The sequence below is a fragment of the Lathyrus oleraceus genome, chromosome 1 (assembly GCF_024323335.1).
Source record: "Lathyrus oleraceus cultivar Zhongwan6 chromosome 1, CAAS_Psat_ZW6_1.0, whole genome shotgun sequence".
Taxonomy (NCBI): Eukaryota; Viridiplantae; Streptophyta; class Magnoliopsida; order Fabales; family Fabaceae; genus Lathyrus; species Lathyrus oleraceus.
Window position 1 is genome coordinate 54,973,371 of NC_066579.1, and position 27,503 is coordinate 55,000,873.

Consider the following 27,503-nt stretch of genomic DNA (forward strand, 5'->3'; position numbering starts at 1 on the left):
AATATTTCGATTCATTTTAATTTCTTGTTTAACCGAACTAATAGTTGTATGTAATTGTGCCTTAATATTAATGAAGTGTAATATATTCAATTTCTTAATGTTTTAATAATTTTTTTTATCTTTCCTATAACATTCGTTCATTTGTCAAAAGAAAAAAATTTCAATTAAGTTTTGTATTCAAAAATTCTGTTTTCTACCGGTTTATGAGAGATTTCGGAGATGCATCTTCGGAATAAGATAATAGGGTGCGGACTCGGAGATATATCTCCGAAATCAGCTTGTCAGATTTTGAGTGATCCAGAGTGTCTACAGCTTCTATAAATTAAGGTGCTCTGATTTTTTATTTCGTACAAACTAAAAATGTCTCAAATGTCACAAATAAACATCATTTGATATGTCGTAAATGTCTCATTCTCCAGCGCGACACTATGACGAAAGTTTAAACTCAACAAATACACCTCTCTTTTAGATATTAAATACGAAATTCATCATCTCATACCTTACGGAGACAATCGAAGAATTGTGAAGCTCGAGTACCGTTCACCGTCGATTGACAACAAATGGAAGATTGAGTTCAACAACTTTGAACTCAAGAGGAATGCAAATGTAAAACTACGAAGAATACATATTTTCGTTTCTAAACAAAAGTTCTACTAGAGTTGAAAGCGACAATTTCAATATCGATTAATGATATTGTGAAGATTTTGAAACGTCCACCTGAATATTGAAGTGTAATGTTGCATTTTATGTTGAAATCATCTATGTAATATTTATAATATTTTATGAAAGTTAATTTTATTTTGTCAAATTACAAATTTTTTGTTTCTGTCTCTGTTACTGTTGTGTATAAGTTACAGAAATGCATATACGGAAATATATCGAAGATGCCTCTACAATATTAAAAAAATCAAACTAAAAGGACGTCGCTCAGAATGACCTAAGTTGAGTGTGTATCGGATGGTCATTCTGAAGAAGTTTTACTCTTGTAGTAGACCTCTAGCAATCATTTCCCGAAGAAGTTTCACCGCCTTATCATTCTTGTTGTTTTCAAACAAAGCATGAATAAGAGTTTCGTATGTTACAACATTAGGTGTGCAATTGTTGTCTTCCATTAGTGACATTAAGGACAATGCTTCCTCCAGATGTCCTTCTTTACAAAGGCCATTAATCATCACAGTATACATCCTAGCATCTAAATGGTAGCCTTTAATCGTAAGATCCCTATAAATCTCTTGTGCATCCTTAAGTCTTCCATTTTTGCATAGTCCATCAACAAGTATAGTGTATGTATACATGCTCGGATGAATCCCTTGGTCTTTGATCTTCGTTAGTAATGCAATTGCCTCGTCAACCTTATGGTTTTTGCACAAAGCATCCAATAAAGAATTATAAGTGACCACATCAGCAGGTTGGCCTCTGTCATGCATCTCATCTATAAGATCCCAAACATCAGAGATTCTCCCCGATTTACAAAGTCCATCAATAAGCGAACTGTACGTTATAGTTTCAGGAGCCATGTTTTTCAAATGCAATTCTTTGAAGAGATTCACGGCTTCATCCACCATTCTACTCTTACATAATCCATCTATCATGACAGTGTAGCTGTGAATATTAGGTTCCACTCCTCTTCGAGCAAAAGAGTTGAATACGTGTTTAGCCTTGTTCACTTCTTTAACCAAGAAATATCCATCCATCAAAGATGTATAAGTAACAACATTAGGTTTCACACCTTGTTTTATCATAACAGCCAACACATCCCTGGCATTTTCCACCTCTCCTTCCTTACATAAACCATCAATCAGAGCACTGAAAGTACAAACATCCGGGCTGATATTTTTCAACAACATTTCATTTAACAAACCAATTGCTTCTTTCAATTGACCGACAATGCAAAGGCTGTTTACTAAAGTAGTATAAGTGATAATATCAGGAGAAATTCCTTTAACAATCATTTCAGAATATAAACCGAATGCATCATTCACAAGTTTATCCTTTCCCAAACTATCAATGATTGTGTTGTACATTACCACGTCAGGCTTAACCAACGACCCTTCTATCTTTTTAAGAACCTGCAAAGCAGCTTTTGTTTCTCCTATTTTACATAAACCGCCGATCAACGTCGCGTAACTAAAATGATCAAGTTGAAACCCGTTCGCTATAACGTCGTCGTGAAAGTGAAGGGCTTTGTCAAGCTTGCCACTGTTACAGAGACCTCTGATAAGTGTATTCATTGTTATGGTATTAGGGTGATGACCTAGTTTGAGAATCTTGGCTAATACAGAAAATGCAAAATTGAGTTGACGAAGGTGGCAGAAACAATTAATCAAAATGTTCAAATTAACAATGTCGGTTCGAATTCCTCTAAGTTGCATTTGTTGAGAAAGGGAAATAGCAGTTTGAAAATGTTGGATCTTAACGAGGGAACCTAATATCTTGCCGAATTGGAAGATGGGAGGGGTAGGGTTTGTATTGAGCATGCGATTGAATGAGAAAACAGCATCCTCAACAGCAACAAGATTGTGATTATGAGAGAAGAATCGAAGAAGAAACAAGTTGGAAGACGGAACAGAGAGAACGTACCTTGGCCTCAATAGTGACATTATTGTTTTTTTTTGTAACGCTTTTGGGGGCGGATTCTCTCCGGTCAAAATAATAAGCTTTGGGGCACTGTCCGATATATATTTTGCTCAGGCCGAATAATATCTAAAGTATATAATTATTTAAGGTACACTTTTTTTTTATCTTTACTTTTTACTATATTTATTTAGAATTATATAATTGAGTTGGAAATTGGAGTCTTAATTTTTTAGATACATTCCGCTTTAGTGTATCGGAGATCAACATTGTCAAAATCTTATTATCATCGATCAACACTAATTGTGGTTTCAATACGGAACGGTGTTCGTTTTTCACGATTGAATACTTTTATTTCAATCTGATTTGAAGCTTTCTCAACCTAAATGATTAGAGTTTCTAAAATCGAACCTTCACATTTCAAAGGTTTGGAGAGAACCAATGAACTCATCCACCTTCACATTGCAGATATCTTAAGTCTCTTCTATGGCTGTGACCTTCATAGCAAATCTCTTAGGTAAGGACCTGAGAATCTTTCTTACAAGTTTCTCTTCAGCCATTTTCTCACCTAGGCCACCAGAGGTGTTTGCAATTTCAAGAATATTCATGTGAAAGTCATGAATAGTCTCATCCTCTTTCATCCTCAGATTTTCAAACTTGGTGGTCAACATCTGAAGTTTGGACATCTTCACCTTGGAGGTACCTTCATGAGTTACCTTGAGGGTATCCCACACTTCCTTGGCCAGCTCACAGTGGTGCACCAGTCTGAAGATGTTCTTACTTATTCCATTGAACAATGCATTCAAGGCCTTAGAATTTTCAAGGGCTAATGCCTTTTGCTCCTTGTCCCACTCTTCTTCAAGGATTTGCATACTGACTCCATCATTACCTATCTTCGTTGGATGTTCCCATCCTTTGTTGACAGCTCTCCAGACTTTGCTATCTAGAGACCTTAAGAAGGCTATCATACGAGGCTTTCAGTCATCATAGTTAGAACCATCCAGCATGGGTGGTCTATTTGAGTGTCCTATATCCCTGTCTATGGTACTAGAAAGTAAATTCCCTAGATCTCACCCAGAAATTAACAGGCAGGGTGCCTGCTCTTATGCCAATTGAAATTCTAGTTATCAGACTTTCGATGTCACACAGGTTGTTATGACATCCAATTCTGCGCAGACAAGAATTATGCAGAACTTAAAAAAGTAAGTGCAGTAAATAACACAAGTAATTGTTTACCCAGTTCGGTCCAACATGACCTACGTCTGGGGGCTACCAAGCCAGAGAGGAAATCCACTATTAGTAGTATTAATTCAGACCTTAAACCAACTGTTTAACCCTATCACTTAATACCTACCCAATGCAATTTCAATCTTACACTAAGATCAGAGTTCCTACTCACTCCCCCTCAATCACCTCAGTGATTACAACCTTTAATCAATATTAAAGACAATTGTGAAGTCACACTTCAAACAACTCTTGATTGTGCTTAACAACTTTAATCAAGATACACAGCACCCACGCTTAAAAGCTTAGAGTGACACAACACTTACAACTCAATGAACACCCTATACCAATGCAATCATCTCAGCGATAATAGCTTGGCTTACAAGATACGTCTAATACAAGACACACAAAAATACAGCAGTGAAGTATGATGGACACACAAAATCTTCACGCCTAAAAATTCCTAGTTCTGAATGAAGGATTGCCATCCTTTTATATTGCAGCACTTGGGCCTTGTACTTGTATTTTCCTGAATTTAAGGTCACGCGAGTTCCCCTAAATTCCACATCTAGGTTACTAACAAATAGGCTATTTGTTAGGTTCATTAGTTGTAGCTTGGTTGTTGGTTTCCTGGATTTTCGCTCCGCTGTTGAATCCCTGAAGAATAGCTTGAGAAAAATGCTGAAACAGAAAAACTAAACAACCTACAATTTAGCATACGCTGTCAGGAATGAAAGTCACAACATTCAGTTTGACGTCCAAATCAAAGACCATATGCTAAGTCTGTTTTTCCAAAAAACAGAAAGTACAAATTTGCTGAACTGTACATGACCAATCTGTCCATTCTTCAGTAACAGCGTACATTAACAAATGTCAAAGCATCCAATTTGACATTTACACATTGAGCCTTATGTCAGGTATGTTATCTTCTTGATAAGCAGACTGAGATACATACTGAACTGTAGCAAACAACCAACCTGCCTATTATTCAGCATATGCTGTCAGTGATGAATGTCATAACATCCAGTTTGACATTCAGACAGTAGGCCTTATGCCAGGTCTGTTGTTTTCTTGATAAACAGACTAAAAATAAATACTGAGTTATAGCAGAACACCAACTGTTCTATTCCTCAGTATCTGCTGACAGGGATGAATGTCATAACATCCAGTTTGACATTCAATAAATCCTGTATTAGCTAAACATGCAGTATACTACTCAGAATGTCATGACATCAACCAAGACATCAGAGTACAGTTAGATATTCTAACATACAATAATGCAGTCAAACAAACATCTCCACAGCATGTCATGACATCTGTCAAGACATTAGAATCCAGCTAGTGTTTTACCATATAATGCAGCCTATTAAACCTCTACAAGAACTGCAAAAAAGAATACCTGTACTTTTTTTCATGTGCTTATTTGCTTCAAGCTTGGGGTGGTCTAGGATGCCGTCGCTCGCCCCGATAAATGAGCGTCCATTCGTGTTCCCCTTTGCAACCAAGTAAGTCTAGCACTTTACCATTCACCATTTAGTTAATTATATCTATTATTTAAATTAACAGTAAATAATATTTTTCACTTCTTTTTATTATCTTAGGTGGTCAGTAAGGGGAATGAACTACAATAGGTGTCCGAAACACGCTATTGTAGTCTATCGAAATCTATTGGATCACATTGGACATGATGATGTAATACTCCTACCAAACTATAGTTTAATTTAAAAATACTTCTCAAATTATTTTCCATCTAACGATTTGGTATTTTTTTCCAGTTTGTTTGGAGGCCATATCTGGGTCTGAATCATGATGTGAACCATGACGATGCTGCAGTTTGGACAGCAAAGACACCGATTATCCGATTCACTACAGTTGAAATGCACCAAAGTGACCGGGTCAAACTGCAATTCGGAATGCTACAACATATTCCAGAATCTCCCATGTGTTTGGGGAATTGACATCAAAAAGGGTCGATGCACAGTGGGATTATTCTGACTGGAGAGACTTTGCAAAAGACATGTGTCGTCAATGGAGGAATCGACGACAACACATCCTGAACGAACCAGTCATCCAAGGTGCAAGACCGACTCAACAATATATGGCATGGTTTAGGTCTGTAACAACTCAGCAATTCGTATCTGAGCCGCGATATTTGATGGATCCGCGCCAACTTGCTTCGTCATCGTATGTCCCACATCAATTCACCACCCAACAACAATGTGAACCCACCCAAACCCAACAACCAACCACACAACATCAACCGACCACACACATAAAACAACCACACACCCAACATCGCAACCCGTTCATGCCAACCACCCAACAACGAACCATCCAACGTCGCAATCCATTCATACCACCCACCCAAACACAAAACCAAGAATCAAACCCCGCAACCACAACCGTCTATAGCCCAGATGATTCATATGGGTCACGTCATCGTAACCCCCCACCATTTAACACCCAACCACTGTTTAACTATAGTACGCCCCAAGAACCATTGCTTCGTTTTTAAAACGACTCAATGGGCCAATTTGGGAAACTATACCATCCCCAATTCACCCAACCCTAATGCCCTAACTACGATGACATGGGCACCGAACTCCATTACGGAAGCGCCGTTGGTCAGAGCCCCTTCGGATATTGGAAGCAAATGATGACACATCTGTCAAATACCGCCGGAACTTCTGCCGGACCTTCCAACCAGCCATCGCTCGATCAGGTCAGCATCCAAAGACCACAAACACCTCAAGAAAATCGTGGGAGACCTCAGAGACAACCTAACGCACCGGGATGTGGAACCGGGGGACGTTATAATCGGGCGGGTCATTAGGTTTTTGGTCTTTCTAATGTAATCAATTATTATATATTTAATGAAGTTATTTTATTTTTATTTTTATTTATTATGTATTAAATAATAAATTTTAAATATTAAAAACAAAAATTATTATAAAAAATATTAATTAAAAAATATTAAAATAGAAAAAAAATACTAGGAGGAGGTGTATGCGCCAGATGTGGTGGCGCATACACCCACCAAACAAAGAATACATAGGCGCCATTGCCCTTGGCGCCTCCTTTAGGAGGGTCAAGCAAGCGCCACAAGCATTGACTCCTCCTTTAGGAGCCCAATCCATTGGCGCCAATGCATCTGGCGCCTCCTCTAATTTTTTGGGGGTGCGCCAACTCCCCCGGCGCATCCTCTCCCAAAGTTGGTTATTTTGGATTTTTTTTTGAAAAGATGGTTATTTTCGTATTTTTGTTGAAAAACATGGTTATTTTAAAAAAAAATTCCCAAAAATTCCTCTCTAGCAATTGCTTGAGCTCCTAAGCATTTTTTTACTCGCTAAAAATAATGAGTTGAAACTTAAATTAAAGAAACCAAATAACTTATTGATTAAGCATCAGAATCTGAAAAAACAATTGAAAAATCAATCTTCAAGCATAAATTATCACGAGAGAATTATGAGTTTTGAAAGCAGCAGTGCATAATCCAAAATGGACTACAAAACCTTATCCGAAGGAATTTGGGTAATTTTTTAACGCACCCTTATGCACCCCACAAAATTATAAGAATGTCTTTTAGATTCTCCGGATTCATTATGCATCAACTGAGTGCCACCCTAGATGAATACTAATTTTTTTTTGAAGATATATCTCAGAATATTTTCAACAAATATAATGATAATTCGATCAGTTCAGGGGACATTTCAGAGATGTATCTTCGAAAATTTGGGACGGGATTTTGAAATTTGTTGTCACCTTTGCATGTCAGATACCGAATGAGAAGTAATACAAGAGATATTTTTGAAAGTCGATGATAACATTAAACTCCACATCAAATAACAATTGAGGAATATTGCTTATCCTGAAATCACTGACTTGAAACCACCCTTTCAATCGGTAAAAATAGAAGGTGCTCCGAAGAAGCTCAAGCCTACACCGAGTGACAATTCAACGGTGCAATCTTCTTCTTATTTTGAACATGTTGATAAGGTTTTTTCGGACTCACCAACTCCAAAATCTCAAAAAAGTGTTTTCAAAGGAGCTCGCATTAACAAAACACTTCCTACATTGCCTCCACCAAAGATTTCATTCATTGACGAGATGCTGATTTTTATGCACAAATACATTAAGCAAATCGTCAATGTTGAGGGGAACGGTAATTGCGGTTATCGAACTGTCTCAGCTTTACTTGGTAAAGGAGAAGATAATCATACACTTGTCCGCCATCAACTTATCAAAGAGTTGATGACTCATAAAGAATCATACACATAGATGCACGAAAAGAAAGAAAACTTCGATGAAGTTTATGAGTCTCTTGTTCTTTGCCTTACTGGACCGGCACCGGAGACAAAATGGACGCGCTTCCTTGAAATGGGTCACCTCATTGCATGTGCGTATGATAGAGTGTTGATCTTATACAATACGGTTTTTCGGAAACCTTTTTTCCAACGCGTATCGCCCCACCTCAAAATTCAAATGATCATATTATGCGTATTGGATAGCTTTCAAAATCACGACATTTTGTTCAAGTTTACTTGAAACCGGGATGCCCTATACCACTTACATGACCGGCGTGGACCGCTCATCCACCAACAAAAGTCGAGACTTGACCATAACATTTTATGAAAAAGATGTAAGAGTTCGAGAACTTGAGCAACATTGAAAGAGAATCAGATGCACAAAAGTCAAAGAGGGTACCGTCCATAGATTTAGCCGACTACAAATGTTTCGATTCATTTTAATTTCTTGTTTAACCGAACTAATAGTTGTATGTAATTGTGCCTTAATATTAATGAAATGTAATATATTCAATTTCTTAATGTTTTAATATATTTTTTTTTATCTTTCCTATAACATTCGTTCATTTGTAAAAAAAAAAAATTTCAATTAAGTTTTGTATTCAAAAATTCTGTTTTTTGTCGGTTATGAGAGATTTCGGAGATGCATCTTCGGAACAAGATAATAGGGTGCGGACTCGGAGATATATCTTCGAAATCAGCTTGTCAGATTTTGAATGATCCACAATGTCTACAGCTTCTATAAATTAAGGTGCTCTGATTTTTTATTTCATACAAACTAAAAATGTCTCAAATGTCACAAATAAACATCATCTGATATGTCGTAAATGTCTCATTCTCCAGCGCGACACTCTGGCGAAAGTTTAAACTCAACAAATACACCTCTCTTTCAGATATTAAATACGAAATCCATCATCTCCTACCTTACGGAGACAATCGAAGAATTGTGAAGCTCGAGTACCGTTCATCGTCGATTGACAACAAATGGAAGATTGAGTTTAACAACTTTGAACTCAAGACGAATGCAAATGTAAAACTACGTAGAATACATATTTTCGTTTCTAAACAAAAGTTCCACTCGAGTTGAAAGCAACAATTTCAATATCGGTCAAAGATATTGTGAAGATTTTGAAACGTCCACCTGAATATTGAAGTGTAATATTGCATTTTATGTTGAAATCACCTATGTAATATTTATAATATTTTATGAAAGTTAATTTTATTTTGTCAAATTACAAATTTTTTGTTTCTGTATCTGTTACTGTTGTGTATACGTTACAGAAATGCATATACGAAAATATACCGAAGATGCAACTACAATATTAAAAAAATCAAACTAATAGGACGTCGCTCAGAATGACCTAAGTTGAGTGTTTACCGAATGCGTCCATAGATGTATCTTCAAAATCTGATGGTCATTTTAGTATTTTTATGTGGTGCATAAGTAACATATAAGATGTATTAAAATATTATCAAAACTTTAATCAGACCGACCTCAGACAACAAAACTTATAAATTTTGTGCCTATAATTAGATCACACAACTTGTATTTATAAGTGTCGCAATAAATACATTGAATAAACACTAATCTAAAGAGTCTTATAATACATCAATCCATGAAGTTACACTTTGCGGAGTATCTACATATTCCTAATTCTAACAACAAGCTTTGTCACAAATCCTGCTCAAAAAGTCTAAATTGTTGCTTGTACCAATTTACTGATCAACATCAACCGCACTGCATAGTAAGATGACACAGAACTACAACCTGAAATGCCAATCATGCAGCAGTTTTGAAGAGCTTGTGTTTTTTTTTATGACAAGCATACACATACAATTAACAACCAGTTGCTTCTAGGAGTCACTTTAATTAGTACAAGACAAACAAAAATTGAAAAAAAAGTTGAGATTTTAATAGTATGAAAGATTCAACATTCATGCTGAATTAGTACAAGACACAAACAAAAGCATATCACCTAGTTTTACTCTTGTAGTAGACCTCTAGCAATCATTTCCCCAAGAAGTTTCACCGCCTTATCATTCTTGTTGTTTTGAAACAAAGCATGAATAAGAGTTTCGTATGTTACAACATTAGGTGTGCAATTGTTGTCTTCCATTAGTGACATTAAGGACAATGCTTCCTCCAGATGTCCTTCTTTACAAAGGCCATTAATCATCACAGTATACATCCTAGCATCTAAATCATAGCCTTTAATCGTAAGATCCCTATAAATCTCTTGTGCATCCTTAAGTCTTCCATTTTTGCATAGTCCATCAACAAGTATAGTGTATGTATACATGCTCGGACGAATCCCTTGGTCTTTGATCTTCGTTAGTAATGCAATTGCCTCGTCAACCTTATGGTTTTTGCACAAAGCATCCAATAAAGAATTATAAGTGACCACATCAGCAGGTTGGCCTCTGTCATGCATCTCATCTATAAGATCCCAAACATCAGAGATTCTCCCCGATTTACAAAGTCCATCAATAAGCGAATTGTATGTTATAGTTCCAGGAGCCATGTTTTTCAAATGCAATTCTTTGAAGAGATTCACGGCTTCATCCACCATTCTACTCTTACATAATCCATCTATCATGACAGTGTAGCTGCGAATACTAGGTTCCACTCCTCTTCGAGCAAAAGAGTTGAATACGTGTTTAGCCTTGTTCACTTCTTTAACCAAGAAATATCCATCCATCAAAGATGTATAAGTAACAACATTAGGTTTCACACCTTGTTTTATCATAACAGCCAACACATCTCTGGCATTTTCCACCTCTCCTTCCTTACATAAACCATCAATCAGGGTACTGAAAGTACGAACATTCGGGCTGATATTTTTCAACAACATTTCATTTAACAAACCAATTGCTTCTTTCAATTGACCGACAATGCAAAGGCTGTTTACTAAAGTAGTATAAGTGATAATATCAGGAGAAATTCCTTTAACAATCATTTCAGAATATAAACCGAATGCATCATTCACAAGTTTATCCTTTCCCAAACTATCAATGATTGTGTTGTACATTACCACGTCAGGCTTAACCAACGACCCTTCTATCTTTTTAAGAACCTGCAAAGCGGCTTTTGTTTCTCCTATTTTACATAAACCGCCGATCAACGTCCCGTAACTAAAATGATCAAGTTGAAACCCGTTCGCTATAAGGTCGTCGTGAAAGTGAAGGGCTTTGTCAAGCTTGCCACTGTTACAGAGACCTCTGATAAGTGTATTCATTGTTACTGTATCAGGGTGATAACCTAGTTTGAGAATCTTGGCTAATACAGAAAATGCAAAATTGAGTTGACGAAGGTGGCAGAAACAATTAATCAAAATGTTCAAATTAACAATGTCGGTTCGAATTCCTCTAAGTTGCATTTGTTGAGAAAGGGAAATAGCAGTTTGAAAATGTTGGATCTTAACGAGGGAACCTAATATCTTGCCGAATTGGAAGATGGGAGGGGTAGGGTTTGTATTGAGCATGCGATTGAATGAGAAAACAGCATCCTCAACAGCAACAAGATTGTGATTATGAGAGAAGAATCGAAGAAGAAACAAGTTGGAAGACGGAACAGAGAGAACGTACCTTGGCCTCAATAGTGACATTATTGTTTTTTTTTGTAACGCTTTTGGGGGCGGATTCTCTCCGGTCAAAATAATAAGCTTTGGGGCACTGTCCGATATATATTTTGTTCAGGCCGAATAATGTCTAATACATGAACTCAATCAAAGATTATCTGTGAAGTATATAATTATCATATTTAAGGTACACTTTTTTTTATCTTTACTTTATACTATATTTATTTACAATTATATAATTGAGTAGGAAATTGGAGTGTTAATTTTTTAGATATATTCCGCTTTAGTGTATTGGAGATCAACATTTTCAAAGTCTTATTATCGTCAATCAATACTAATTGTGGTTTCAATACGGAACGATGTTCGTTTTCAACAATTGAATACTTTTATTTCAATCTGATTCAAAGCTTTCTCAACCTAAATGATTAGAGTTTCTAAAATCGAACCTCTAATCCTCCGTTTTCGATCTATTTCGATAGCACATCATTCTCGATCCAAAGTCAGATCTCCGTCGTAACCACCGTAAGATAGAAATGATAATTCCATGCGTCACACTGAAGAACTCTCCCAAATTCTCCCATCTCACACCGCCTCCATTTTTTGTCATCAGTTAGATCCGCATGAAAATAGTGTTTGCCGAAGATCCGCTACGAGAGAATCTCGTCCAAGCAATGATTGACACTAAGACACAGGGAAAAGACAGACCGATGCTAAGATTTCAAGATCGGTAAAAGATAATTTACTCTAGCGTCATATGGAGTTCTCGTTGGTGTAACGACCACGGTAACAAATCACACGATACCAGGAACTTTTCGTAGACGACGAAAGTTCGTGTAATGTTCTCTACAACCACTACTACAAAAACTCCCTTTTACCTCGGTTGTAAAATGAGTTTTACCTCGGCTTCACATGCGAGTTAATGAAAAACGTCATGAAAACGTGTCACTTTCCCCTCGGTTGTAGATCCACTAAGGCGAAAATTTTATTGGTTATTGGTTCGATCACCATTAACAATATTTTTGTATTTTCAAAACTAGAAAGTGTGCGCCATATACCTCTCGTATTCTGCTATTTTCCGAGAAGAAAAATAAGTATTTACCTCAATTTGAAATAATAATCAAGGGGTGAAACTTTATTTTTGTAAATTATAATTTATCTTAAATTATAATTTGACGCGTATGTTTTTAGACATAACAAATATACAAATTTTGTGACAGAATCAAAATATTTTATTTTATAACATAACAAATTCATATATACATGGAATACCAAATTACATTGTTTAGAAAACTAAATATATACATATCCAAAATGGTACACTAAGAGAACTTTTATACATATTCGAAAATAAAAGCATAATGACAAAACCAAATATATGTGTAACCGAAAATCTATACACAATATTTACAACAACTAAGAAAAACTAGTGTTGTTGAGATTCATAAAAAGATAGGAAGCAATCGACCAAACGTGATCGAGTGTCATCTATATCTTCTTGTGGGAATGGTCTTGGGTCGTTAAACACCTATAATTTGAACAAAATTTAAATTAGAATAACTCAAAGACAAAACATTAAAGATTCAATCTCAACATAAACATTGTAACATAAACCTTTTACCAGCTAACAACAACAACATTAACTTAGCTACTATAAATAAATTACATGCATATGGATAAAGTCAGTACATTAACTCATGAATTATTGATGCATCCGGAGACAGTATTAAACATATGTTTTATAGCATAGTATCCACGCAAACATTTGTTGGATTCCTTCCGCATCTATAAATAATTTTCATATAGTTATTAATACACACAAAATAGAGAATTTTTTACCCAAATAACCCAATTTTTCCAAAAATATTCCCAAAATAACCCATTTTTCAGATTATTTCCCAAAATACCCCACTTTGAAGAGGAGGCGCCAGATGAATTGGCGTATGCTCTAAAACTTAGAGAGGAGACGCCAATTGGATTGGCTAGTCCACCTAGTGTTGCCAATCCAATTGGCGCCTGTGTGTTAAGTTCTAAAGGAGGCTCCAATTGGTCTGACACCTGTGTGTGTTTCGTATTTTGTTTTAAAAACATTGTACATTTTAGATAAAGTCGAAATCGGACCAATTCATATTAATATTAATACCCGTTTACACAAAAAAGACTAATGTCGATGACCGGGATCACCTAACCAACCTCTGGTCCCACATCCCCTAGCTACCTGAACTTGTGATCTTAACCCGCATTGATGATTCACCCCAGGTGTTTGAGTATCTAAGGGCCCATGAACATCACCACCAACTGCAAGAGATTTCCTGAGATAGTCAGACAAACCAACGTAGTCGTATGTATGCATCGAAGGGGTATCTCCATAGCTGAGTTCATGACCATGCCAGAGTAGTTGGGTTATGTTTGAGTTGTTGGAGGGCGACCAGAACGAATGAAGGGATACATTGGTGTGAATGATGCGTCGAGGAAATGTTGATGAAATTCTGGTATAGTCAGAGTTCATATGTTCTACACGAAGTCATGACATCTGATCCAACATTGTTACTAATACAACAAGACAATTATAAAAATTAAAACCCAGTACTCATATGCACCCAGCCACAGATGTCAAGACATCTGCTAATATACCACCATGGAAAGAAGAACATCCAGTTTTGTCCATCTAGTGCAAAGACACAGTAGAGATCAAACATAGCCCTTATGTTTATTGATCCTGCCCAGTTATCAGCATGATGTCTAAACATTGATTTGAACATCACATGTCCCAACATTACAGATGGGTGAACTGTAACAGACCAACCAGTCTATACATCAATATCAGCAGTCAATGATGAATGTCATAACATTCTGTTTTGCATTCAGACTGCAGGCTACGTGTCAGGTCTGTTATTCCCTTCATAAACATACTAGAAACAGACCGAGTTATAACAGACAAAATATAGTGTGCAGAAGGTAAAAACACCAATAATTGTTAACCCAGTTCGGTACAACATTACCTACTCTGGGGGCATACCAAGCCAGGAAGAAGATCCACTATTAGCAGTGTTAATTCAGAGTTAAACTCCCCCGTTTATAACTCTTCACTTAATCCCTACCCAATGCAATCTATACCTAGGAACTCCTAGATAGAAACCTCCAGTTTCCATTCCTATAACTACAATTACAATGTAATGCTTAAACAACTTGAACATGCTTCACAGCTTCGTTCAAGAACATCACAACTCTTGCCTACAGGCTTTGAGTTACAAATAATCTCATGCTTTCAAGCACTGAGAAACACCTGGTAACCTTCCCACAGGCTGGGAGGTTTACCTCACACACACCCCTAATTTTTACATTGTTTGAGGCTTACAAAACCTAGGTTACAATCTGCTATTTATAACCTAACCTGTAACACCCTTCTAAAATACCCCAAATATTTAATTAAAATAACAATATATCAATCAGAGTAAAGGTGCAATTAAGGGTGTCACACAATCACTTCACACCGTTTTCCAAAATAATTGTCATGCTCTTTTATTAATTCAAAACATAAAGCATTTGCACAATACGCAGCGGATAGAAATTAACAACAACATGCAAACCATGTAACACATTACATGTAAAATTATCCAACAAGGTAAAACATCCCGTCCCGATGTTACATCTATCAGAGCATGACCCACTAAGGAACTACACTAGACTCCAAGGAATAGCGTCTACTCAATCACTGCTCGTTACCTGAAAAATAGTTGTAAGGGTGAGTTCCTCAATCGATATAATAAGCATTATAAAATATCATGAAATGTTAAGTAAATTAACACATTTCATCACCCTAATCATAACACATATTCAGTAACGGCAATATCAACTCATAAATATCATCATCATCATACTCAACTCAACACAACCATAAAGCACACATATAATATTGGAATACATCCATTCATATTATACGCCATACATACATACATTATGCAATGAGACTCCATGCATGCGGTACAGACTATTCGTGAACATATAGTTCAACCTCACCGATCAAATCCAGATACGGCTACCAAGCTCACTAGTCCCACTCATTTGAGACCTAGTGACTCACTCACTAATTCCTCACCATGGGAATTAGCTACCACCCCAAGGGCTATGATATGCACGCTAATCACCTAGCATGCAAACATCTACAACAATCCACAATACTAACTCACTAATTCCTCACCATGGGAATTAGCTACCACCATAAAGGCCACAATATGCAAGCTAAATCACTTAGTCATGCAAACATCAACAATCATCCACAATGGACATATGCTCACACTCTAAGCCATAACAGTCCATTCATAATTTCATACATGATAGATACATTCACAACATTATGCATACCATCATACATCATCAACATATTCACCACATACTCATATCATGTCATACTACATAATCAATCACAGCATTAGCACACTCTACTAATACCTATACTACTCAAAACAACGGAAAATGATCCCTACTCTATCATACATCAGCTAAATTACATTACTCAGCTGAACAACCAAAAACTGCACAACAACAGCACAGAAAAACCACAATCCTGCCCATACACGTACCATCTATCTCATACGCGTATGCTACGCGTACCACTTCCCCATACGCGTACCAGCAGAGACCAAACCACGTTCAAAACATCATCTTCCTCATCCATACGCGTATTGCCTAGTGCCATACGCGTACCAGACCATCTCATACGCATATTGCCTAGTGCCATACGCGTATGACTGATAACACGAAATTATATCGCTTTTTAAGACTTAATTCAATTAAATTATATTATCATTTACGCTAGTTTATCTCATTTTATCAGATATTATGCAGTATTCCTCTTCTATTTATATCAGGTACCCATTTTGAAGCAAAAGTGAAAAAGGGAAGAAAAGGAGGTGTAAAAAGGAACAAAAAGGAGAGAAAAGGAACCAAAGGCCAAAGCCCAGCCCAAAGCGCACAAGTCACCAATGCTGTGCCTGTGACGGACGTCACAGGACGCGTGACGAGCGTCACGCGAAGTAGCCTTGTGACGGACGTCACACATGGTGTGACGAGCGTCACACCAGTCCACTAGCTTTTTGGCGCAAGTTACACTCTCAGAAGAATGGAAGTAACGTTGAGGACTTCGTGTCCTATTCCCAAGCCATGAATTTAGCATGCTGAAGACTCGTGGAAAAGAAGAAAAAGGCAGTTAGTAGCACTACTATAAATAGCTACCCTAATCCCTCTCGTTGTCTCTCCTCTCTTTGCCGTTTACACACACCGAAGCTCTGCCGATTTTCTGTTCAAGCTTTTGCTTATTTTTCTTTTTCCAGCAGAATTAATATTGTTTATTTTATTTATTTCTTTTGCAAGTTTTATTTTCTTCTTCCCTTGCAAATTTACCTTTCCCGTTTTTAGCTTTTAGATATTTTTCGCATAATAGTTTCTACACCGGAAATTATTGTGCAACTTTATACCGGATTTAACCTTACGTTATATTCGAGTTTTTTTTATTTCCTTGATTTAATTTACTGTTTAATTGAAGAATCGAAGAACAAATCCTACCGGCTTGTGGAGGAGTGTTCAAGACCATTGTATTACGCATTCAGGTTCTCTAATTGTTATTTAATATTTAATGTTTTATTCTATTGTTTATTTACATTGCCTGCCTGAAATGAGTCTGTGTATGCATGATAATAGTTATTATTTAGTTAGCATGTCTGGCTAATTCGCCTAGGTATCGGTATGTAAAGTAAGCAGAAAAAGGGGTCGAGACTGAGTCGGTCTATTCAAACTTAAAATTAGAATCAATCTTTTTATGGTCTTAACTTACAGGTTTAATAACAAGATTTTTTACAAAAGTAAAGGACATAAAGAAGTTGAAACCAACAGAGCGAGAGTTTGAGGTTTTAACTGGACAGTGTAAGTTAGTCATTAAGTCTATCTCAGGGCGAGAGCAAGTTTTAGAATTAATTAAATTCTGACTTTTTTCCAAAAAGTATTTTTAAAGATTGAATGTGAGGACGAGAGTTAAGCATTTAGATTTAATTGTATAACCTAAGTCAACAGAGCGAGAGTTTGAGATAAGGGTGTTTAAAACGGTCAGTATTTTCTTAAAAAGAGTTTCTGCAACTTTATTGTTTTCAAAATATGATTTTTGACTTAATTATAAGTGACAGCTACATTAATATAAGATCATGGTTTCTTCAACAGAGCGAGAGTTTGAGATAAAACCTTTAACCAATAAAGTTAATCGAAACGATTTATTTTAAGACCGAGAGACCGACAAGGAATTGATTCCCTAGTTTTGACGAACTACATACCGATATCCGTTTTATTAATATTTAATCTAGATATTAGTTTAGTTTTTAGCTTCCTTCCCCAAACAATCAACTATTATTCACCTTAGCTTTATGAAGTAACCTTAGATAACGGTATATCGATTCATAAGTCCCTGTGGGATCGATATCTTTTAAAACTACGCGATAGAACTGTGCACTTGCAGTTTGTACCCCATTCTCGACTCATAAAGTCGCGATCAAGTTTTTGGCGCCGTTGCCGGGGACTTTTATTCAATCGATATCGTAACTCTTCCGTTACGCTGTAGAGACTAGGTTTCTTTTTCCTTCTATTCTTTCTTTCGTTGATTTGTATGCCACGCACTCGCTCTCAAGGCGAACCGCTCTATTTACGAATCAACGATATCGAACTATATCTCCGAGTCTTACGACGAATTCGGGAATATCGTGCTGAAAACAATCTCCCTCCTATAAACCTTCCTGATATCAAAAACATTTTTCCTTCTTTAACCGAGATGGCAGAACCAGCTCGTGCTCTTAGAGATTACGCCGCTCCATCGCAAGATGAACCGCATTCAAGTATTGCTCCGCCCGCAATCGAAGCAAACAACTTTGAACTTAAACCTTCGTTGTTGCAGGCTGTGCAACAGAACCAATTCTCTGGAAATCTTACCGAAGATCCAAACCTTCATTTATCCGTATTTGTTCAATACGCTGATACTGTTAAAGCTAATGGTGTCACTTCAGAGGCAATTCGACTTCGTCTTTTTCCTTTCTCATTAAGAGATAGCGCTAGAAGATGGCTTCAATCTCTCCCTTCCAACTCAGTCACCACCTGGAACGAGTTGAAGAAAGTTTTTCTTGCCCGATATTTTCCACCAAGCAAAACAGCTATGTTAAGAGCCCAGATAAACGGATTTAAACAGAAAGACAACGAGTCTCTTTTCGAAGCATGGGAAAGATACAAAGACATGATGAGACTTTGCCCACACCATGGTTTGGAAGACTGGTTAGTAATTCACACATTTTATAATGGTCTCTTATACAATACAAGGTTAACAATAGACGCCGCTGCAGGTGGTGCACTAATGAACAAACCTTATGCTGATGCTTACCAGCTTATCGAGAGCATGGCCCAAAACCACTATCAGTGGGGAACCGAACGAACAACAGTGGAAAAACCTCAACCGAAAACTGACATGTACGAGATAAGTAACCTTGATCACGTTAATGCAAAAGTGGATGCTTTGGTCCAGAAGATTGAAAGTTTAAACGTATCACCTCCAACCGCCGTGGTTGCTATAACTCAGAATTGCGAGGTCTGTGGAATCCAAGGCCACACTCCTGCGGAATGTCAACTCTTGACTGGAATCCAAACAGAGCAAGTAAACTATGCTCAAGGAAGCCCCTATTCGAATACCTATAACCCAAATTGGAAGAACCATCCAAACTTTTCATATAAGAGTAATAATGCTTTATACGCACCTGGACAGTCTCCGAATCAAACCCCATCTGTACCTCCGGGATATCAGAAACCGAATCCTAACAATAATACCCCTAGAAAATCCAACTTGGAAATCATGATGGAAAACTTTATAGCTTCCCAACAACAAACCAATAAAGATTTCTTAAACCAGAACATATACACTGGCGAACAACTTAAACAACTAGCAAGCAAAGTAGATGCCTTGGCTACACATAACAAAATGTTAGAAACACAAATATCTCAAGTAGCTCAACAACAAGCACCTACTGCTGCACCAACTGGTACATTCCCTGGACAACCCCAACCTAATCCGAGAAGCCAAGCTCATGCAATTATATTAAGAAGTGGAACGGAAGTGGAAGGACCGTCTGATCCAAGGATAGAAAACCAAAACCCTAAGAAATCTACTGAGGAAAGTGAACCTAAGGAAAAGGAAGAGAGTAATAAGGATACCCTAGAAAAGAAGGAACCTTATGTACCTCCACCACCTTACAAACCACCTATACCTTACCCTCAAAGGCTTGTTAAAACCAAAGATGTAGGCCAATTTAGAAAATTTGTCGATCTCCTTAAACAATTAAACGTTACAATTCCGTTTACCGAAGCTATTACGCAGATGCCCTCATATGCTAAATTCTTAAAAGAAATTCTTTCTAATAAAAGGAAACTTGAGGATAGCGAAACCGTTACACTCCCTGCCGAATGTAGCGCTATAATCCAAAACATGCCCCCTAAACTCAAGGATCCGGGTAGCTTCTCTATACCCTGTCACATAGGAAAATTTGTCATCGACAAAGCCTTATGCGATTTAGGAGCCGGAATTAGCGTTATGCCTTTATCCATATGTAAGAGACTGGAAATGGGAGAATTAAGACCGACCAAAATGTCTGTGCAATTAGCAGATCGTTCCATCAAATATCCTGTAGGAATCCTTGAAAACGTTCCCGTACGCATAGGTCAGTTTTACATTCCCACTGACTTCACAATTATGGACATTAGAGAAGATGATACTACACCTATTATACTAGGAAGACCATTCTTAGCAACTGCCGGTGCAATCATAGACGTAAAACGAGGAAGACTCACCTTCGAAGTAGGTGAAGAGAAAATTGAATTCATTCTTTCCCAATTCTTGAAAGCACCTGCAATAGAAGATACATGTTACACCATGGATATCATCGATGAATGCATAAAAGAAGCAGAGTCAGGAGAAGACAAATCATCAGACTATCTTTTAGAAGACAAATCTAAACAATGCTTAGCAATAACACCGGACCCTACGCAGTGTCTTAACAAACCAACCCCTGATTTGAAAACACTTCCCAAAAATCTGAGATATGAATTCCTAGACTTAGAACTTGAACGACCTGTGATAGTCAATGCAGATCTAGGAAGACTCGAAACAGAAAAACTCCTACATATCTTAAGAAAATATCCAACCGCACTAGGATACCACATAACCGATCTTAAAGGAATAAGCCCTTCTATTTGTATGCACCACATCATGTTAGAAGAAGACGGTAAAACCTCTAGGGAACACCAGAGAAGACTAAATCCGATCCTAAGTGAGGTAGTAAAGAAAGAAATAACCAAGTTATTGGAAGCAGGTATTATATATCCTATATCTGATAGCAAATGGGTCAGTCCTGTACACGTTGTACCAAAGAAAGGAGGCATAACCGTTATTGAAAACGAAAAAGGAGAAACTATAACTAAACGAATCGAATCGGGATGGAGAATGTGCATTGATTATAGGAAACTAAACAAAGCAACCCGAAAAGATCATTTCCCTTTACCATTCATTGACCAAATGTTAGAACGATTGGCTAAACATTCACATTTCTGTTATTTAGACGGTTATTCAGGCTTCTTTCAAATACCAATTCACCCTGATGACCAAGAAAAGACAACATTCACATGCCCTTTTGGTACCTTCGCTTATAGACGAATGCCGTTTGGTCTGTGTAATGCCCCTGCAACTTTTCAAAGATGCATGATGGCAATTTTCGCCGACTTTCTCGAAAACATCATGGAAGTATTTATGGATGATTTTTCTGTATACGGACAAAGTTTCGAAGAATGCCTTGAAAACCTGGAAAGAGTTCTTGAGCGATGTGTAAAAGTAAACTTAGTACTTAATTGGGAAAAGTGCCACTTTATGGTACAAGAAGGAATTGTTTTAGGACACATCATCTCGAACAGAGGAATTGAAGTAGACAAAGCCAAAATAGAGGTAATCGAAAATCTTCAACCCCCAAGAACCGTGAGAGAAGTACGAAGCTTTTTAGGACACGCCGGTTTTTACCGACGATTCATCAAAGACTTCTCTAAGATAACTAAACCCTTAACCGGACTATTGATGAAAGATGCTGAATTCATATTCGACGATAACTGTTTAAAAGCATTTCAAACTCTTAAACAAGCATTGATCTCCGCACCCATTATGCAGACACCAGACTGGAATGAACCATTCGAGATAATGTGCGATGCCAGTGATTATGCTGTAGGTGCTGTTCTAGGACAAAGAAAGGATAAAAAGCTTCATGTTATATATTACGCTAGCAGAACCCTGGATGAAGCACAGATGAATTATGCCACAACCGAGAAAGAACTCCTAGCAGTGGTATTTGCACTAGATAAATTTCGTTCTTACTTGGTAGGAGCCAAAATAATAGTTTACACTGATCACGCTGCTATCAGGTACCTTCTAACAAAAAAGGATGCTAAACCTAGACTCCTAAGATGGATCTTGTTACTACAAGAATTCGACTTAGAAATCAAGGACAAGAAAGGAACTGAAAACGTAGTAGCAGACCACCTCTCTAGACTTGAGAACCTTGAACCAGAAAGAACATCCATTAATGATGATTTCTCGTATGACAAACTCATAGCTACTTTGGAAGAGAACAACTCCGACATGCAAGTAGAAACCACCTTAGCTATATCTGTCATACCATGGTACGCTGATCTAGTCAATTATTTAGCTGCCGGAATAGTTCCACCTACTTTATCTTACCAGCAGAAGAAAAGATTCTTCCACGACATAAAACACTATTACTGGGATGATCCCTTACTTTTCAAAAGAGGCCCCGATGGTATTTTCCGTCGATGTATACCCGAAGAAGAGGTAGAAAACATAATCCAACACTGTCACTCTGCGCCTTATGGTGGACACACAAGTACATCCAAGACCTGCTCTAAAATCCTACAAGCTGGCTTTTATTGGCCAACTATATGGAAGGACGTACATGCGGCTATTAAGGAGTGTGACAGATGTCAACGCACGGGAAACATATCTAGACGTGACGAGATGCCACAAAAAGGTATTTTGGAAGTAGAGATTTTTGACGTGTGGGGGATAGACTTCATGGGACCATTTCCACCCTCCTTCGGTAACAAATACATACTCGTGGCGGTTGACTACGTATCAAAGTGGATCGAAGCTATAGCTTCTCCAACTAATGACACCCGAGTAGTAACTAGACTCTTTAAAAATATAATATTTCGGAGATTTGGCATCCCAAGGATAGTAGTCAGTGATGGTGGATCGCACTTTATATCCAAGGTACTCGAAAAACTACTACTTAAATATGGAGTGAGACATAGGATAGCAACACCTTACCACCCTCAAACCAGTGGACAAGTGGAAGTATCTAACAGAGAAATCAATCAAATACTAGAGAAAACGGTCGCCACTTCAAGGAAAGATTGGTCATTGAAACTACCAGAAGCTTTATGGGCATACCGAACTGCTTATAAAACTCCCATAGGGACGACCCCATTTAAGCTCATTTATGGAAAATCCTGTCACCTCCCGGTAGAATTAGAACATAAAGCCTATTGGGCTATTAGAAATTTAAATCTGAATTACAAAGCCGCCGGTGAAAAGAGAATCCTTGACATAAACGAATTAGAGGAACTCAGAAGAGACGCCTATGAAAATGCCAAAATCTATAAAGAAAGAACAAAACAATGGCATGACAAGCGTATATCAAGGAAAATCTTCAAGCAAGGCGACACAGTACTTTTATTTAACTCCAGACTAAAATTATTCCCAGGAAAACTACGATCCAGATGGTCAGGACCTTTCCATATCACTAAAATCTTTCCCAGTGGAGCGGTAGAAATAAAAGGACAATCTACAGAACCGTTCACCGTAAACGGGCAACGTCTGAAACATTATCACTATGCGGAAACCAACGAAGATTCGCAAATTCTACACTTAGACGAAACGCCCCCAGGACTCATAGACTATATTTAACAGTTTCTTTGTCGAGCTTGCGACATTTAAACAAAGCGCTTAGTGGGAGACAACCCACAAATTACTCTGTTATTTTATTATTCTATTATTATTATCATTTCTCTATTTTTCTCTTAATTATTCTTTTAATTTCTATTTAGTATTCATTATTGATTTATTCAAAAAGAAAAAAAAATATATCCATATAATAATAATTCTTTTCTTCTTTCGGCATTTGGCCAAATCCTGACTTAAACTCATGTTTTCTTTTCTCTAGTTAACACTAACCAGATGGGACATTTTGACCGTATGGGTATCAAGTTCAGAGGAATGGCTCAGAAACGAAGGTTTGAAGAACTAGCCGCTAGAGAGATGCTACCTAGTTTATATGCTGATGATTGGGCTATGACTGCCCTTGGACTGAGACAGAGTGTCCTGTTTTTGCTGAATCAGATAGGATGGGAGACCTCCCCTATCCTGAGACATTTCACCACCTACCGGAGACTCACACTAGAATTCCTTAGTTCATTAATCTATCTACCTAGCCATGGAAAAGGAATTACCAGAGGTTTTATCCAGTTCAGAATGTTCAATATGGAGTACCAATTTAATATTAGAGACTTCACCAACCTTTTGGGTTTTCCTACCTCCTTTGATACATTCACTGTAAGCCAGGAAGAACTTTTTGAATATAGAGAGCTTGAACACTTTTGGGGTAAGCTGACTGGAAATGATGAGCCCGAAGAACATGAGTTTCTCTCTGGAAACATACATAACCCGGCTTTTCGCTATTTCCATAAGATCCTGACCCACACTTTATTTGGGAAGAAGCCAAATAGTACTTCAGTTTCACGTGATGAACTCTTCATCATATTTTGTGCTTCCCAGAACCGTCCAGTAAACGGTGCTACTTTTATGTTAGCTAATTTAGACCACCTTATCCAGGATGAGCGAGCACCCATTAGAATAGGTGGCCTGATAACTATGATAGGTAATGCTATTGGATTACGTCAGCCTATGCTTGACCTGAACCCTTTTTGTGGCATTACTACTCTGAGTATACCTTTCCTCTTCAACACTATGTTTATAGCAAACATAGGGTCTGATGAGTTCGAGCTTATTATTGATAACCAGGTTCTCTGCCTATTCACCATGCCCGATCCTAGAACTAGTGTTCATAACCAAAGGAACTGGCTCTATAACCTGAATGAAACCCCAACTCCTGCTGGATCCACTGAATCCATCCAGGATTATGAGATTTGTGATGACTATGAGCACTATGTTGACCATATCTCTCTTGCTGAATCTGACCCTCAGACTCCATCCGGCTACTATGATATTGATCCTCCTCCTCAGCCTGTCCTGACCGAAGAATCAGCTATGCCTGATCTCCGACATCATATGCCAGGAACAGATATTAAAACCGTCATTGAAGCTTTGATGTCAGAACAAAACGCCCTCAGGGAAGATTTCCACAGCTTGAGACTTGCAGTCCTAGAACACATGAGCAGCACGGCAAGTCAGTTACGTATGTTACGGCATCATGTTAACTCTTTTGCTCCTCCGGCCAGAGATCCGAAGATAGATGGAATTTAGTTATTTCTTTCTTAGTTATTTAGTTTTAGGCTAGATTTTTCATTAATGTTATTTGAATTCATGTTCGCATTTATTTTTTTTCCCTTTTCATTTCATTGTTTTCCCTTCGTGTATTACATTATGTCAATTTTATTAAAGCTTTTATTTTATGCAATGGCTATGTTCTCTACTGTTACTTAGAATGAATTATTATTATGTGAAGTAGAATAGCATGCAATACAAATTAACTAGCTAAATTAATTAGAACAATCTAAAAACCAAATAAAACAAAAACAAAATAATCAAAATATATTCATCTCCTAATTAAGTCTGTGTAGCGCTACTGAAGAAGCCTTGCCAAAAGAACTGTGTGACGAGCGTCACACAATCCATGACGAACGGCACGCAACACTCTTGTTACGAGCGTCACACCCTTGTGACGAGCGTAACGCCTCTCAGACATGTGAACGTTAGGGAGCCGTTGGAGACGAACGTTACACCCCTACCTTTTTACATTCCCCATTCATTTTTCATTTACCACATTTAATTACTTTTCAACCACTCTTTCTTTTCACCTCCCACATTTTTCTCCTATAAATACCTACCAAAACTTCCTTCATTCACCACAAAACAATTCTCTCATATCAAATACATTTCTTTTTCTTTCCAAATCATCCCTTCAAAAATTCATTACAATGGCGGGAAATCAAAATTTCGGAAATATCATCTTCCGATCCGGAGATGACAACTATCAGCAAGAGCAATTCGAGCGCTTCCAGCAGCGAGGCGTCGCTCCCACCAGGTACCCCGATTTAACTTGCTTGCAACAATTAGGCTTACTCCAAGGTATCGAGTGGATGCTCCGTAAAGCCGATTTAACCTTCCTTTGCACTCATAACCAACCCACCTACCCTTCCCTAACCTTAGAATTCCTAAGTTCTTACGACTACACCACTCCCGCCGGTGAAGGTGAATTTCTAACCGGTACGGCAACCTTCCGTATGTTTAACACCGAGTACTCTCTAACCCAACGCGAATTGAGTGCCATGCTACAATTTCCCACAGAAGGTCTACTGCATGCCAGAATCCCTCCAACCTCAAACTGGAACACAGTTCTAGTTTTCGACCTTTTTAAGAAAATTTCCGGTATAAATACCTACAACTGGGAAGAACTCCTTCTCTCCCACATCCATAACCCCACCATCCGTTATTTTCTCCGTATCCTGCAAAACACACTTTTTGGAAGACCAAACAACAGTAAGGTTAACTCGAAGGAGTTATTTTTCCTCCAGTGCGTTTTCGAACCGGATACTAAGGTAAACGCCGCCTCTTTTCTCTTTCATCATATCCGCACCTTATGTGCTAGAGGCCGGCAACCCTTTATAATTGGTGGATTAATAACCTCCATAGCACTTGGCCTGAACCTAGGGGATAAACTCCAAACTTTAGAATCCCTACCACCCCTGTCTATGGATATCAGCTATTGTCGCTCCAGCCGCCTGATTAAAAACAGAGTAGGCGGAGGATACTATCTTATGGTGAACAACCAAGCTGTCCCAAGTGTTGTGCTACCCAATACCACCCTAACGGATGTCACAAACCCGGACCGCCACCTTTATGATCTCAGCGCTCCTGAAATCACCGAGCCTTCACAAACAAACCAGCAAACAGATGAGTTTGAAGAAATGGAACAAGGTGATCATCCGCCAACACAACAATCAGTCCCGCTAAACCCTTCCAGTAATGCAGCCGGCCCATCCTCCCAACATCGTCGACGAAGACGACCTGCGACCAACGACGACATTATGGATGCTATCGATGGTATGCAGGCACAGAATGCAGATATGATGCAGATGATGCGTCAAATGCAACAGCAACAGGATGCTCGGAATGCCATAACCGACCAGCGGTTTACTGAGTTGTTTAGCAGATTCGACAGCTTAGACATACGTCAAAGATCACCAGGACCAAGAACCAGAGGTGGAAGGCAGCCTTAGTTGTATTTTTCTTTTCATCTCCATTTTGTATTTCTTTCCCTTAAAACATCGAGGACAATGTTTAGTTCAAGTATGGGGGGGAAACATTATTCTTTCCATTCTCATCTTTGTTTCAAGTATGTACTCTCCCTTTTCATTGTTATTTCCCTATAAAAAAACAAAATATTTTTTTTAAGTTAAGTCCTGAATGTGAAAAATTTTCTATTATCTATTTCCCTCAACTTTCTTG

General features: G+C 37.8%; 1 protein-coding gene and 1 pseudogene across 2 annotated transcripts in view; both read right to left on the minus strand.

Moving 5' to 3' along the window:
• Positions 1 to 742: 742 nt before the first annotated feature.
• LOC127105415 (putative pentatricopeptide repeat-containing protein At1g12700, mitochondrial) overlaps positions 743 to 27,503 on the minus strand; it is a 64,209-nt gene continuing 37,448 nt past the window's right edge. The window contains exons 1-2 of one of the 2 annotated variants that reach the window (XM_051042661.1): positions 11,270 to 11,830; positions 743 to 2,162 (exon numbers count right to left, since the gene is read on the minus strand). In XM_051042661.1, the coding sequence (XP_050898618.1) occupies positions 978 to 2,162; positions 11,270 to 11,707 (1,623 nt within the window). In that variant the 5' untranslated portion in view covers positions 11,708 to 11,830 and the 3' untranslated portion in view covers positions 743 to 977. Of the gene's footprint in view, positions 2,163 to 11,269; positions 11,831 to 27,503 lie in introns of those variants that run through there. The other variant, XM_051042721.1, reaches the window with a different exon arrangement.
• Positions 18,877 to 18,976, minus strand: LOC127116381 (uncharacterized; annotated as a pseudogene).